This window comes from Barbus barbus, assembly GCF_936440315.1.
Source record: "Barbus barbus genome assembly, chromosome: 20".
In the NCBI taxonomy this organism is placed as follows: Eukaryota; Metazoa; Chordata; class Actinopteri; order Cypriniformes; family Cyprinidae; genus Barbus; species Barbus barbus.
Genome location: NC_136748.1, coordinates 29942619 through 29959597, shown reverse-complemented (window position 1 = coordinate 29959597; position 16979 = coordinate 29942619). Strand labels below are relative to the sequence as shown.

The 16979-nt window shown below is 36.3% G+C and overlaps 1 protein-coding gene across 2 annotated transcripts in view; it reads left to right on the top strand.

Moving 5' to 3' along the window:
* Positions 1-5832: 5832 nt before the first annotated feature.
* Positions 5833-16979, top strand: part of LOC306886662 (protein phosphatase 1 regulatory subunit 14B-like) — a 12045-nt gene continuing 898 nt past the window's right edge. The window contains exons 1-4 of one of the 2 annotated variants that reach the window (XM_079443959.1): positions 5833-6354; positions 15242-15322; positions 15455-15487; positions 16440-16979. The exon at positions 16440-16979 is cut by the window's right edge and continues 676 nt beyond it. In XM_079443959.1, the coding sequence (XP_079300085.1) occupies positions 6181-6354; positions 15242-15322; positions 15455-15487; positions 16440-16559 (408 nt within the window). In that variant the 5' untranslated portion in view covers positions 5833-6180 and the 3' untranslated portion in view covers positions 16560-16979. The remainder of the gene's footprint in view (positions 6355-15241; positions 15323-15454; positions 15488-16439) is intronic. The other variant, XM_079443960.1, reaches the window with a different exon arrangement.

Genomic DNA, 16979 nt, shown 5'->3' with positions numbered 1-16979 from the left:
CAATGAACCAGTAAAACATGCAATTTTCTTGGCATGCATGCAGTACTACCACTGAATTGCTCTAAATGTTGCAGTACTTTCTGAGGTTTGAGGTGCATTTGATGCAGGAAGTGAGATGTTTCCATTGACATTTTCTTTCTGTCACTAAAACTCACTGTAAGTGTTTCATCAAGTTTAAATTACTGCCGGCCAGTGGCTTTAACTCCAGACAGACTGGTAACTTCAGTCTTGGTCTTCCATACTCCACCTGCCTCGGGACTGAGGATTTCCTCAGTGATCGTCCACAGAGAGTTAAAGTGGGGTCCCACCTTTCCCCAGAACTCAGCCTTAACACCGGCTCTCCGCAGGGATGTGTGTTAAGTCCCTTACTGTATACTCTATACACATATGACTGCACCCCCACCCACCCAAGTAACTACATCGTGAAGTTTACGGACGACATGACAGTGGTTGGGCTCATCAAAGGGGGAGATGAGTCCACGTACATGAGGTGCATAACTGTCATCATGGTGCAGCGATAACAACTTGGTTTTAAATACCATAAAATCAAAAGAAATAATTGTGGAGAAACAGATCTAATCCTCAGCCAATATATTTTAATGGGGACTATGTGGAGAGGGTCTCTTATTTAAAATTTCTGGGCCTGCACTTGGATGATGACCCTATCTGGAAAACAAACACCACTATGCTGATCAAGAAGGCACAGCAGCGACTCCTGAAAAACAACATTCTAGATAAAGAACTGCTGGTGTCCTTCAACAGAAGTTCGATTGAAAGTGTGCTGACGCACTGCATTCCAGTGTGGTTTGCTAGCTGCACAGACAAGGAAAAGACAGCAGTTCAGAGGGTGGTTAACACAGCACAGAAGATTATTGGCTGTGAGCTCCTCTCATTAGAGGAGCTGTACAGGACCCGCTGCCTTAAAAAAGCTTGCAGCATTTTGAAAGACTCATCCCATCCAGCACATCATCTGTTTAAACTGTTACCCTCAGGTCGGCAGGACAGGACAATAAAAACAAAAACAAACAGACTGAAAAACAGCACATATCCCAGGGCTGTTGCAATACTCAATGAACACATGTCTCTTATGAGAAATAGTCCATCTTGTTTAAATCTAAACTCTCTGTTGGACATGTAATACATATATTTATTTATTTTGAGATATATATATATATATATATATATATATATATATACATATCCGATTGTTTTCTTTCTTTCTTTCTTTAGTATTTATTTTTAATTGTAAATCTTATTTTTTGCACTGATACAGGATCGCACACAATTTCGTTGTAATTTGTATAATGACAATAAATGATTCTGATTCTGATTCAGTGTAGTTTGAAAAGCACAACATCATTTTGCAATAAATACAAGACTAAAATGGTTAAAGACCTACAGTTTTCTCTGCATACACTAGATGGCAGTGACATCTAAAGCTCCTGAATACCATCCTCAAGAGTCTGTGGGAGTGTTGAAGACAACAATGTTGAGCTTTGATAACAGAGCCAACACTCGCTGACTCATCCTGGAGCGATACCATACACACACAAAGAGATATACACACATTCACACACAGCAGATCAGCCTCAGTCTCAGTGAATGTTGTTATGTAAGCACTGAAATTCACTGTGGTGAGGCTGTTCATGCATTTACATCACTGACATACACTGACAGACTCTTCTGAGCATATTAACGAGGGACTCGAGGCAAATCTAGAGACTAAAATATTAAAGAGACTCATTCATTTGGGCCAGTAAGCAACCAACCAACCAGAACAACCAACTGTATAGCAACACACTATTAACCACTCATAATACACATGCAACTGCATAACAACACCCTGGTAACCATCCACAAGACCCTAGTAATGGCATGGCAACACACTATTAACTTGTAAAACACATATGCAACTGAATAGCAACATCCTAGCAACTGCATAGCAACACACTATTAACCTGCAAAACACATATGCAACGCCCTGGCAACCATCCGCAACACCCTAGCAACTGCAGGGCAACATAATATTAACCTGCAGAAAACATACTGTATGCAGCTGCGTAGCAACACCCTGGCAACCATCCACAACACCATAGCAACCGCAGAGCAATGCCCTGGCAACCATTCACAACACCCTAGCAACTGCATGGCAACATGTTAACCCACAGAACTTATATACAACTGCATAGCAACACCCTACCAATGTCATAGCAATCATCCACAAAAGCCTAACAACTGCATGGTAACATTCTATTAACCCACAGAACACATACTGTATGCAGCTGCATAGCAACACCCTGGCAACCACACACAACACCTTAACAACCGCAGAGCAACGCCCTGGAAACCATTAAAAACACCCTAGTGGGTGCTGGCGAGCTTTGGATGGACAAACACAACATTTTCTTCAGAAAATCTATTATTTTTCTTAAAAAGCACAGCGTTTCTAGGGAATGCATGCCCTGTATCATCAGCTGGCCCTATTTTTGAGTCTTGGCTCGGATGAATGAATTTGTTGGCTGTGAAAGATGAGCTACGTTGTTCAATAATTTAGAGTTTGTAACAGACGGCACATCGGCAGGAGAAGCAGCAGAGCTGCTCTTGATTGATACGCCCTGACAAAACAAAAGGGAAAAGAGGCAGTCATTGTTTTTATCGAAATCGGATCTTTGTAATAGCCGATGCACGTCTTTTGTCCAGCCTACTGTACACTTTGACATGGGAATACACCACAGAATTCTGTTTGGACAGCTTGAAGCAATGTTTGATGCACTGTCTGCGGGCATCATAAACATGTTTCTTGCATATCAAGTTTTGTTCTGTCCAAAGAACTCCAGCCTGTTGCATTGCTGCATCTCCTCATCCATCATTTATCAAGGTGCGCCCATTTAGTTTCAGGCCTTATCACTCACACTCCTGATAACGGCAGCTATAAAAGACATGGTTGATTTCTAATGCATGTTTGGAGGGTTTCTGACCGGTGAACATATAGATAATCTGCGCTGGCAGACACAGGTGACCGCGCTTCTGTCATACTTGAGCCTGATACAGACTCTAGATAAAAAGAAGCCTTACATGAGCTTATTGATGGGTTTAAATGGATCCCAAAAGAAAATAAACACATTCAAGTAAACTATTACATTCTCTTTGGCCATTTTCTGACATCTGTAGCTCAACGGTTATCTGTCGACAGTGCTGATCACATGTAATATGGATTATGTCATCTGATTCCAAAAATGTAGTACTATAATTAGATTATATTACATTTGAAACTCGGTATGGTACAAGATTATCCTATTTAAATCAATTTAATAAACAAGTTTGGTCAAAAGTAGACCGATTATATTACCTAAAATGTGTAAAGTAATGGTTACGTTACTGGGGGGCATGGTTCAGCGAAGTCGGGAGACGAGTGGTGAGTAAGTAGATCAAGTGCAAAATAATGAACACCTGTGTCTGATTGCAGTAATTGGCGTGGAGAGACCAGATAAAAGAGCCTCTGACAGTGAAGTGAGAGACAGAGACAGGATGGAGACTCGTGGACACGGACTGCTCTGAGAACTGGAGAAGTCTGCGTAATTTTGAAACGCTGAGCTTTTGTGAACCGTGCCAAGAAGGCGGCCTTTGCTTTGTGATTTTGAGTTATTGAATAAAGCCACACGAGTCTCCTTACGCCAACCTTGTCCTCTTCCTACCTTACTCTGAATCTTGCTACAGTTAATAACTACAATTTTGTCATGTAATTTGGAATCAGTAATGGAGTACATTTTGTAAGTAATCTACCCAGCACTGTTGACATTAATCATTGTAATATCCTTGAAATATTGTGAGTAACCTGTAAGCACATCAATTGATAACAAGTGTTTCTCTCTGTGCACCATAGGCCTTACGGGAAAATGAGCTCAGTAGCGATAAATGGAAACTTTATGATCTGGCCTGCTGCTCTAAGTGACAACTGACATATCAGCTTCTAAGAGAAGGTTATTTTGACATATATGGCTCTTTGCTGATCCCCATTTAATCGAAATGGGGCAAAGTCACATCCATTACTCTCCATTTCCTCCTGGCACAGGATATCACTCGTAATGAAAGCACCATTACCTCTGATAATGGGGCAAAGTGTCTGAGCAAACGAGGTGTGCTCCAAATTCAACGGTGCTAATATATAGTTATGTGGATATCACAGAGACTCTTTTCACTTGAGACAGTAAGCAACTCCCTAGCAACCACCCAGAACACCCTAGCAACAGCTTAGCCACACTTTAAGCACCTAGATCACTCTAGAAACAATAACAGCCATTTAGTAACTTTGCAACTACATGTAAACTAGCAGTCATAAGAGTATTAGTAGACTGTCTGCTTAATATCTTCTAACACTTTATTTTGATGGGTCCACAACATAGTATGAGAAACTTTGCAAGTATATTTAAACTTATTCTACTAACCCTAAACCAGTCTACTCTGAGAGTTAGTAGACATGAAGTTGCAAATTAATGAGAATTAGTTGACATGTAGTTACAAAGTTACTTATAGTTTGTAGAATTTCTAAAGTGTACTATCAAAATAAAGTGTAACCCTTTAAACTAATGCCCTAGCAACCACACACAATTCCCTAACAAACTGTAACAACCACATAGCAACAGCTTGGCAACCATTCAGAACACCCTAGCAACAGCTTAGCAATCACCCAAAACACCCAAGAATCAGCTTAGCAACCCCCAAACAATCACCCAAAACACCCTAGCAATGGTTTAGCCACACCCTGGCAACTACTCAACAGCTCTAAGCACCCAGAACACCCTGGAAACCACATAGTAACACACTAACAGACGCTCAGAATATTTTAGCAACTTTAAACCAATGCCCTAGCAACCACACAAAATGCCCTAGCAAACTGCAACAACCACATAGCAACACTTTGACAACCATTCAGAACACCCTAGCAACAGTTTCACAACCACCCAAAACACCACAGCAACAGCTTAGCAACACCCACATAGCAACACATTAACAGCATACACATCTTAGCAACCTTATACTAATGCCTTAGCAACTACCACAGAAAACGGATAGCAACACCGTGATGACTACCCAACAGCTCTAAGCACCCAAAACACCCTAGAAACCACATAGTAACACACCAACAGCCACTCAGAATACAGTATCTTAGTAATGTTGTACCAATGCCCTAGCAAACACATAGCAACACCCTGGCAACCATTCAGAACAAGAACACTCTAGCAACAGCTTAGTAACCCCCTAGGCACCACACAGAACACCGTAGTAACAGCTTAACAACCCCCTAAGAACCACCCAGAACACCGTAGCAACATATTACCAACCCCCAAGCAACCAACTAATAGACCATAGCAACAGTTTGGCAACTACCCAAACACCATAGCAATGCACTAAAAGACACATCTTAACAACCTGACACCAATCCCTAGCAACCACCCAGAAGACCCCAGCAACCGCATAGCAACACCCTGGCAACCAATAACAGTTATGATGAGTTTTGCACTGGCAAACAGCATATTTTCTTTACAAAACTATTAATAGCATACAATTAGTAAATTAAAACAATTTATTTAAAAATGAATTAAAACAGCTTAAGTTCTTAAACTTTTTATTAATTATAATTATTAAAATTAAAATAATAAGTAAAAACATTTTTTTTTATAAAAGCATTTGTTTAATGAATAAATAAATGCCATTTTTAATTCCGCATATGAATTCTTTTAATAGTAACAAGTGCTTTAAAACAAGTGTTTTGGCCTCTGACCCCAATCTTACTGCATGTTATCAGTCTTAAGTTGAACTATGGTCCTCCTTAACACACACATGAAGACAGCAGACAGTGAGTGAGAGAGAGAGAGAGAGAGAGAGAGAGAGAGCGAGAGCGAGACATAGAGAGGGAGGGAGGGAGTCAGTGTTAGTAGAGTGCAGACAGAAGACAGGCGCTAAAGGAGGCTGTCGGATAGAAACACCACGATCATGAGTCAGAAACACACTGCAGTATAGAAACACACACTGAGGAGCAAACAACAGCAGGACGGCGACTGAAGGAGTCTGTGTTTGAATCTGTGAGACAGACAGAGAGAGAGAGAGAGAGAGAGAGAGAGAGAAAGAGAGGCTGCTGTCTCTTGGTCTTCTCCCCGTCGGCGTGAGGTTGTGGCAGGCATGGCGTCGGAGCCCGGCACCCAGTCCAGAGTGATGTTTCAGACCAAAGCGGAGGAGCCTGCCCAACGCAAACTGGGCAAACTGACGGTCAAATACAACCGCAAAGACCTCCAGAGGAGGCTGGACATCGAGGAGTGGATCGACGGGCAGCTGCACCTGCTGTACGACTGCGAGGTAAGACAGATCCAGAGAGACAGACGCTCTGAGACGCATTACAGCACGATCAGACCCAAGAAAATAATGCTTCTCCTAAAACTCCTCATGAGACCTCAACGAGTCACTAGTTGTCATCCTATGACATGAATATGGAGCAGCTCAGATCATTTGAGGAGAAATGAGGTCATATTGAGATCTCTGACTTATAATTTGAGAGACATTGTTGAGATCTCTTTTTCTCTGGAGAAACATCTGAGAAGCAGGAGATGTTAGTAAATATCTCTATTTAATCTCAGGAGGAACAACTGAGGGAAGTCGGTTGAAGGTTTTGTAGAGGAGATACATTATTTTACCATGGTACAACCACAGTATGCACTAAATGTGGTCATGTCTTGTTTGATCATATAAGTTGGGTTGAATTGTGAAATTGAGTAGGGACATTATGGTAATCGTAGATGAATATTTTAACAATCCCATTTATAAGACTTTATTCTATGAAGAGCCAAGAAAGTTTATTGGTTAAAGCTTCAGAATTGTGCAGTTTTTCACGTACATTCATTCATTTAGCAGATGCTTTCATCCGAATCGACTTACAAATGAGGAACATCACAAGCACTAGTTTTTCTGTATAGATTGACTGGCTCTGTATGAGCAGTGCTGAATGTCTCAGTGCCTTTATATGGACCACCACCGCTGGCATCTAACATGATGTTGATTAACACAGAAAATCATTTCAACTTCTTCCTCAGACTGAAAAAAACATGCACAAATCTATTGTAATGCATTCATAACGGACGTCTACAAGGCAAGACAATGCACTGATAAATAAATATATATATAAAACAAAACAAGAATGAAATACATATATATTAGTGCTAAATATATATATATAATAGTGTAAATGTACTGTGTATATTTATTATGTATATATAAATACACACACATGCATGTATATATTTCAGAAAAATATGTTATGTTTACATATTAAATATTTATTTATAATATAAATTATATGAATATAAATATAGACATGTAAATAAATATATAAGACATCATGATTGACGAGTCACGGACATCTGGAGACGTGCAACATCTGCCGCGTTACATCAGAGAGACTGTATCCGCTGCATCCTGTGCTGCCATGGCAACAGGATTCTGGCTGGTTCAGCATGATGGGATGTGTGTGTGATCGCACTTGACATTTACTCCAATGCGCTGAGGATACAGTGACATTAGAGGAGAGAAGGTGATGATATTTGAACAGATCGGGTTGTTTTTCCTCCACATTCCCTCTGTGAGATCCAGACGCCCACATGTGCTGATTATAACCCACAGGCCGCTGACTGACAGCTGCTCTAATGCCAATCTCACCCAACACCACACGCAACACCTGAAATCTGCAATCCTAAACCTTGAATGTTTTTCATGCACCTTTATGGTTGAGACTCGTTCACACTAAGAAGGATAACTGTAACGATAAAGTCCACTCCGACCTGCGATTTCTGTGCCAAGCTCTTTTAGATGGATTCTGATTGGCTTTTAAAGTTTTTATTGTTCATCAGCGGGAAAAATCGTTCTCAAAGTGATTATTTTAGCATCATATACTTCATTTCAGTAGTTTTGTTTTTATTTCACATACATTTTTTTAATTTCTTATAATTTTATTACTATAGTTGTGGACTTAAGAATTATTTAACTTTATAGTTAGTTATCATTATAGTCATCATCCTTGGTGTGAAAAGGCTTAAGATTAAACCAGATCAAACCAGAGCTGAATGTATAGCAAAACTAAAAACAGCATTTCTAATGCAGCAAAGTGAGATTTCTCGTTAGACAAACACATCTTTGTCCAAAACAGATAATAAATGCTTTAGGACTAATTTACATAATTGCATCTGGCAGATGATTTTATCCAAAAACTACCTACATTGCATCCATGAGATTCTCTGGAAATCGAACTTATGACCTTGGTGTTGCAAGCGCCATGCTCTACAGGAATAATTAGTCATTTACTCTCTGGTGTAACTGAGGAGTTAATCTGTGATAATTAGCATTTCAGTTCCCATCTTAACCCACCCTGATAGCATGCTGAACTGCACCATGGGCTTTTGTGATATGATATCTTGCATATGACAGCTGTACACTGGTGGAAAGCTGTCTTATACCAGAAAAATACAGGTAGTTCCTGTAGCTCAAAAAATGGAGCATGATGCAAGGCAATGCATGAGTTGAAAAACTAAATGTAATGCATGAATCAAGGAACCAGTATTAATTTCTCATTGCTCCAGTATCAGAAATGAAAGATTTCCTATGCATTTGTACCTTTATTTGGGTATATTTCTCGCAATCATATAAAAACACACAGTGGGTCGTGCAACTGCATTAAATATCTCAAGAAACAAATACTTAATATGAACATTTAAGTCTGAAATGAATATAATTCAACATCAAAAGAGAGCTGTAAATAAAGCAAGATATCAAACACTGTTAGAATATATGTGAACTACATCACTGATTATTCAGCTCTCAAGAGCTGAATGTAACTTTAGATTTGAATGTAATTGCTGTTTCAGGTTTTTGAGTTGTTGGAGAGTTGAGTGCTTTATTAATATTTATCAACATCACCTCCGAAACAGTGAGTTACAGGTCACTAAACCCATCACCAGACTAGACTAGAATAGAAGAGAGTGCCAGATGTTAGATTACAGATTACAAGAACAGAGGAAATCATTTCTGCCTCCACATTTGAAATATCCGGCTCACCTAGCAGTCGTGGTTAATATCTGACCCCGACCTGTTACTATTAAACTCAAGGACACGTGGGACATTCAAGCATTCAGCGGTGCAGATCTTTCAGCATGGTGTGTGTGTGAGAGAGGGTCAGTGTTGAAGGTAGTGGCAGATGTCCAGCATCGGTGTGTGTGTGTGTGTGTTTACTCTACTGTAGCCGTCAGATGACACAGCACTGAATTATTCCTGATAAACACCCATGTACTGTACAGAAGAACTGCTTCACACATATCTTTCTCTTCTGGGATTTTTTAAGGGGATTTAAATGGAGCAGGCTTTGAGGGGAAGGCGTCTGTTGTGTCCTAAATACATGTTAAAGCAGCTCTATTTAAAGAGCACACTTTCATGTTTACTGTGGTACTCTTGTGCATTTCACTGATGTAATCCATCTGAAGATATACACTTAAGACAAGACACACCAGGTGAATACTCAAAAAAATATAACTAATAGACATCACCATACTTCAATTGATTGATTACATTAAGAGTTGCAAATTATTATTATTTTTTTGTATTACAAGTTTTTTTAAATGTTATGTTTAAAGAGGCAAATGAGGCGTTACCTAATTAAATATACCATAAATAAATAAAAACTAAACATTCACTGGAAAAAATTATTCATTGAATTTATTTTAAGGTAAGTGCTTGCAATCAATGTATTTTAGCTACATTTAAATAAACAGATTTGGTTGACTACCTTTCAACATTTTTTTTTATTATTTAAATGTAGCTAAAATAAATTGCTTGCAACCACTTGTGGTATCATTTTGTTTTTCAGTGTTGGATAAAGCCAGGTTCAAAATTCTTGTAACATTTTGTTGACATATTAGATCTGAAAGTATTTATGGTGGGGATTTTGGATATCTCTTTTTCATATAAACTGAAAAATATTGTCAAGAGCCAGAATTTTCCTCCTTTATTTATTTCTTTTTTTTACTATGTTTTTAGGAATAAAATGCTGTAAGGCGAATGATATATGAATCAAGCAAATCTCTCTATAAAAACCTTCAGATTTTAGATAGGAATTAAACTCTACAATTTGGTGCATGTAATTGCTGCTGAACGCATGAAAACTTAAGGCCTTAAAAGATATATAACGCAATTAAAATCTACACAAATAGATAAAGTGCTATAATGAACCCTTCTGTAAAGACCTTCAGAATATAGAGAGGAAGTGGAGATAAATCTCTTTAAAGATAAGCATTATAATTTAAATCTATAGAAGCCAGGAGATAAAAAAGTGCAATAAAATAAACACTTGAAGGTGTTTTTTGGATGTTTTCTTAGAATATGTTATGGACAGCCAAATAACCCAACATTTCTGAATTGACCAGAATGAAAAATGTCTTGCTAAAGATAGCATTATTCATAAGATTATATTGGAATATTGCATGCTCCTGGTTAGCTTGTGTCTCTTTTAAAGCAGCAGGCACATGGTTTCTAGAGTTGAGCTCTCTGTGGTTTGGGAGTGGCGTTTTGGCGATGATGATGAATATTTGATGGGCCGACGGAAGGGTTTCACTCTGGCTTCTCTGACGCTTCCGTGTGGAAGCCTGTAACAGTACGGCCCCTGTGTCAACAGCTGCATTATTCATGAGCATCTCTAATATATGCGTGACCTCACTGGATCCTGCAGTTACTCTGCCCAGCCCTGACTTCAAATAACACATTTTTGGTTTTATTAACATGACATAGTGAATATGAGTTGACTTTCAAGAAACTATTTCAAAGGATAAATGAGATGTTCGCAGTGGGTTGCTCTGTGCTCTAAGCGCTTGATAGGTGTTTTCTTACTGTCTGGTGTGAAAATACACAATTGCATGTCTGGGGCACACACATACACACACACACACACACACACACACACACACAAACACAAACTCACACTACAACACACACTACAACACAACACACACACACACACACACACACAGACACACACACACACACACACACACACACACACACACACACACACACACACACACACACACACACACACAAACACACACTACAACACAACACACACACACACACACACACACACACAAACACACACTACAACACAACACACACACTACAAGACAACACACACACACACACACACACACACACACACACACACACACACACGCACACACACACACACACACTACAAGACAACACACACACACACACACACACCTACTCAACTTTAAAGGATAGCTCACACAAAAATGAAAATTCAGTCATCAGGTAACAAATTATGTTAAAAAAACTTTGGGGGAAACATTGTTTTGAAATGTTTTTTCTTGTCATGATTATAACTTTATTTAAGGATTACAAAAACATTTCTTACAACATTCTGCTAACTTTATTTGACCCTAAATATAACATAACTTTTAATATTCTAAGGATGTTAAAATGTCCATTTTTTATTGTGATTAGAATGCTATCTAAAGGTTACAAAACATTTCTTATAATGTTCAAGAAGTACAAAGAACATCATAAAAACATGTTCTCAGAATGTTTGCTCTCAACGTTGCCCCTACATTTATAGGACATATATATATATATATATACATTCAACCTTCAAACAACATCAGTGGAAGTAGTGCGGACAGTTAGTTCTGGGATTATTTACTCGACCTGCTGGTTTTATAGAGCTGTAATTATTTTATGATGCTTTTGGCAGACAATTTTCATCACTGTAAAAATGTATATGATCAATAAATCATGGCAATTTATGCTTTTACATTACCTCATAATAATGTAACCAATTTCAACTAAGTTATATGAGACTGAACTAGACAAAGAATGATTGAAATGACTTTTTAAAAGATTTTAAGGCATCAACTTAATGCACTTTATCTTTGCTTCTGCAGATTTCAATTATAATACATATTTACAGAGTATTTTCTCCACTTCAGCAGCATTTGCATGCACCAAGTTTTAGTGTGTTATTACTATCTTATTCATATATCATTCAACTGATTTTATCATTGCATTTGATCTATTTGAGTTAAAACACATATCTTTAAAGGCTGTGTTCTCGCGTTTAGCAGCACTTCCAAACAACAAAACTCTTTAAATCTTTAAAGGGACAGTTCACCCAAAAATTCTGTCATCATTATAGCCTCAAGTAGTTCCACACCTGCATGAATGTGTTTGTTCTGCTGAACACAAAGGACGATATTCTGAAGAAAGTGGGAAACAGAGCAGTTCTGGGCACCGTTGACTTACATAGTATATTTTTTCCTACTATGGAAGTCCCCAAAACAGCCTGGTTACAAACTTTCTTCAGAATATCTTCCTTTGTGTTCAACAGAACAAACACATTCATACAGGTGTGGAACTACTTGAGGATGAGTAAATGATGACAGAATTTTCATTTTTGGGTGTACTGTCCCTTTAAGAAGTCAACAAAATTAAAGAATTCTGAACCTGGCTTTATCCAGCGTTGAAATGTCTGTATGCAGATGAGTGTGTATTTAATTAGCTCTTGATATTCTCTGGGGTCAGTGATCCAATGCATCAGTGCTGCTGGAGAAGGTTTCCACATTATAAGTGAATGTAGCTTGCAGTATTTGTGTTTTGATGGCAGTGAGCCTGAGGCAGGAAACCCAGGAAGGAAGATCAGATTAGTAATGGATCCACATTAGAGATTCATCTCATTCAGACACAACACACTAACGCTATACCCCTCCTTTACTGTGCCTCTAGTGCAGTTATTAGCAGAATTCACCTGATCTCTGACTCACTCTCATGTTGTTCCAAACCTGCATGACTTCTCATGTTAGTCAGAGTTGTGCTGTTCTTCTCTATCTAATGAATGCAGACAGAGATCAGGAGCTGTCAAGCTGTAAAAAGGACAAAACGACCATGTCATACAGGTTTAGAATAACATGAGGTTGAGTAAATAAAGATAGAATGCATGATATTTTCAGTTTTCATTTTAGTTAAAATTTTAGTAATTTTGTTTTATGCTTTTGTCATTTATTTTTTTTCTATTTAACTTTATTTTAGTTTTAGTATTTCAGCTTATCTCAGTTAGTTGTCAAAGAAACTAATTTTCATTTCACTAATTTTTAAGTTTTTCATCGAATATTTCTTATTTCATTTCAGCTTTATTAAAATATTAATGAATGCAATATTTAAATTAGCTTTTAGTTTGTATATATTTGAAGTTTTCATTTTAGTTTAAGTTTTAGTACTTTTATAACGTGTTTTTGTCTTTTTTATTTTCATGAATTAGCTTTCATTTGTTTTTATTTTAGGTTTAATTTTAGTATTTCAACTTATATTATATCAATTAGTTGTTAAGTTAAGTTTTTTTCATGTCATATTTTTTCAGTTTTATTTTAATGGTAGTCTAAGTTTTAGTAAATTTATGCGCTTGTCGTTTTATTCGTTTTTTTATATATATTTCTATTTAGCTTTAATTTGTTTATATTTCAGTTTTAGTTTTAGTAATAATACAGCACTTCAGCTTATTTCAGTTAGTTGTCAAGAAACATTTTAATTTGAAGTTTGTAATGTTTATGTTTATCATCTAATATTTAGTTTTACCTTATATTACTTCAGCTTTATTTCAATTAACGAAAATGATTTTTAATAGTTTTAGTTGAAGTTAATAACGACACTGCTTTCAGGACATTGAGAATGGCTTCTAAATGGACACCATTCAGCATTTTGCCAAACATTAAGATGATATGCAACAAGCTGTTATGTGTGAACAAATGACAAGAATTACTACAACAATATAAAGTCAGCCTAACAGAAGCAGCAGCTGTAATAACTGCCCCGTGGGGTAATTAGCAGCTGCTAACACAGAAGTTCCTCTAATATTCATGCCAGCAGCAATTAGTGCGGCGAGTTTAAAGTCAATGCTGTGGTTTTTAATGCGGCGTCACTCTGGGGGTCGTTATTTCTCTCATTGGTCTAATATGAGATGCTTTTAAGATCGGATGTCATTAAAACACTCCAGCAGAGACGCTTTGAGCTTCAAACTCAAAGACTATTAGCAACTGCAACATATAATCTTCCATATATGATATCTGACATAAATTATATTCACTCTAAGGAAAGTCTGTAAAAGTACGGCTCAATGTAATATGAAGGAATTGTTCATATAGACTTTTTACAGGTGTTTTACCTGTACTTTGAACTATACACATTGTATTATGCAGTCTTTTAAGGATGAAGGAAATGTAAATACATTTGAAAAATGTACTGGTCATTTTTTTCCAGGACATTATCTCTTTTTCTATAGATTTTTTATTTATTACTTATAAGAACACAGTGTACTATCCACCATATCACAAAACAAATATGGTGTTAATATGGAATTATATATGGAATTATGCTAAATATATATTGCAACTTGTGAAGCTCAATGAAATATATTTTTGAAAATATTTTTAGTTTCAACCATCATATACCAAAATGTATTTCAAAATGTATTCAAGTGGCAAGAAAATACATTTCCAATCAGTAGCCTACAAAAAATAGTTGACAAATAAGAAAAAGGTCAACAAATAAAGTTTTTCTTCAAATGTGAATGTATATTCTTGGACTGAAATATATGGAGGGAAAATATATATTTTTAATGATTTTAAAAATATATTAAAAATATATTATATTTTTAAAATATATTTTCAAAAATGTACAAAGAAATTGCCCAAACATAACATATTGATAGAAAATAAATATAATAAATATACAGCACCTTGAAATATATTTTAGCAAATACATTTTGCCCATTTTTAAATATATTGAAAAATATATGTTTGGAATTTAATTTAAATTATTTTATTTAAATTATTTTATTTAAATTTTTTATTTTATTTTATTTTATTTTATTTTATTTATTTATTTTATTTTATTTTGGGCCATAATCCATTTTTTTTATCACAATTAGATTTTCTTCTAGACTTTAATAGCCTGACTCTTACTGCTATTGCATTTCCAACATCATTTCTCAGTTAGACACACTGCAGTTTGTAATTTGATTGCATCAGCAATATCTCTGGACCGATATCTTTCATAATTATAAAAAGATTTGTTTTGCAATTAAAGGAGTGGTTGCATTATTAAATGCAGTGTCTGGGTTACGAGTCATTGATTGTCTGTGCAGGAGGAGGAGATTCCTGAGCTGGAGATCGACATCGATGAACTTCTAGAGCTGACAGATGCAGAGCAGAGATCTCGACTGCATGTGCGTTCAGCTTCATCTCAATCATAACACCATACACATAACCAGTGCAAAAGTGCATCATGTGACTGCATGCATCTATAACTTTATGATAAACAGTACAGATGTTGTATCTGCCGATCTGTGTTTTAACAGGAGCTTTTGCAAGAATGTGGAAAGCCAAAGGAGGTAAGAGAAAACTCAGACCTGGAAATAACCACAAACAGTTTTCATATGCACTTATTGACAGATGAGTCATGCTTTATATATTACAGTCATTATGAAGAAAATTGACCAGAATATCAGATGCACTGAAAAATATTTAGGCCTAAATGTAAGATTTATGTATTTTTAATGGCATATAAAATTTCATATAAAATCTATTTGGATTAAATGAACTTGTTTGGATATTATTATAAATAGTTAATATTTGAAATCACTTATCTTTTAGTCATTTTACTTAAGCTTATTTTCACTTGGTTGCCAAGGGAACGTCTAAACAAGGGAAGTTCTATTTCATTTTAGTTTTTTTTATTTAAGCTTTCTATCTAATAATAATATTTTATTTTATTTATTAAAGTATCAGTGCATGTATTAATATTTTGATTTGGCTTTTCTGTTTTCCTTTTAGTCATTTGTCATCTTTATCAGTTTTTGTAAATATTTATTTTGTATGGATATTATGAAGACAATTCCCTTAAAAATCAAATGCACTGCAAAAAAAAAAAAAAAAAAAAAAAGTATGCCTAAAGTTCAGATTTATGTATTTGGATTGCATATCATTTTTTAAACCATTTGCATTACACAGTTTTAACACAAACAAACCAATAAGCTTAATGAGATTCATATTTGGCAGTCATATATAAAAAAAGGGGAAAAAATAATGTCATAGTTTATTAATAAATATTTGAAGAACGTAATATTTACAGTTTGTGGTTTTTATTTTAAAACTGTGTGATCCAAATACATTTTATTAGCATATTTAGGCTTAAAATTGTAATTTTAACATAAAAGAAAGTGCAACTTACTTTTAATAGATAAACTTTGTTACATTACCATATGGTTTTAGCGGCCAGTGTTTCATAATAAATGAAGCAAAACATTGTTTTTAAACTTTAACAGCACTCTAAACCCTAACCAGGATCTCTCTCTGACCGCAGGACTTTATCAACGGTCTGCTGTACCGGATGAAGGGACTGCGGAAGATGTCAGGATGTCTGAAGAAATAGTATTAGGTCAAAGGCTGGATTTTTCAAGATGATGTGAAGCACCCGGCCCCACCCCTGACCCCGCCCACAACAGCAAGCCCCGCCCCCTGTCTGTAGCGGTTGCGTCTGTCTGTGGATGTTTCTATAATTCACTGCACACATGGGTCAGTGACGGAAACTTCTAGAAACAGTGTTTTTGACCACTAATAATCCTGTACAGTTTCTCCAGCATTGCAGATCAAATGTATCGCCTATTATTACTCAAATGAGATGCTTTTTTGTGACATGTACATTTTGTTCCCTATTTATATATATTTTGTTCTGACAAGTGTTGTATGTAATAATAAACTATTTCTTTTCAAGATTTTAGATGAAGAGCATAGATACAGTTCGTGATAATAAATTCAGAATCTAGGATATCTTTCTTACATCCTGCCGTTGTCTGATTAAAATTTTACACTTTATTTACTACA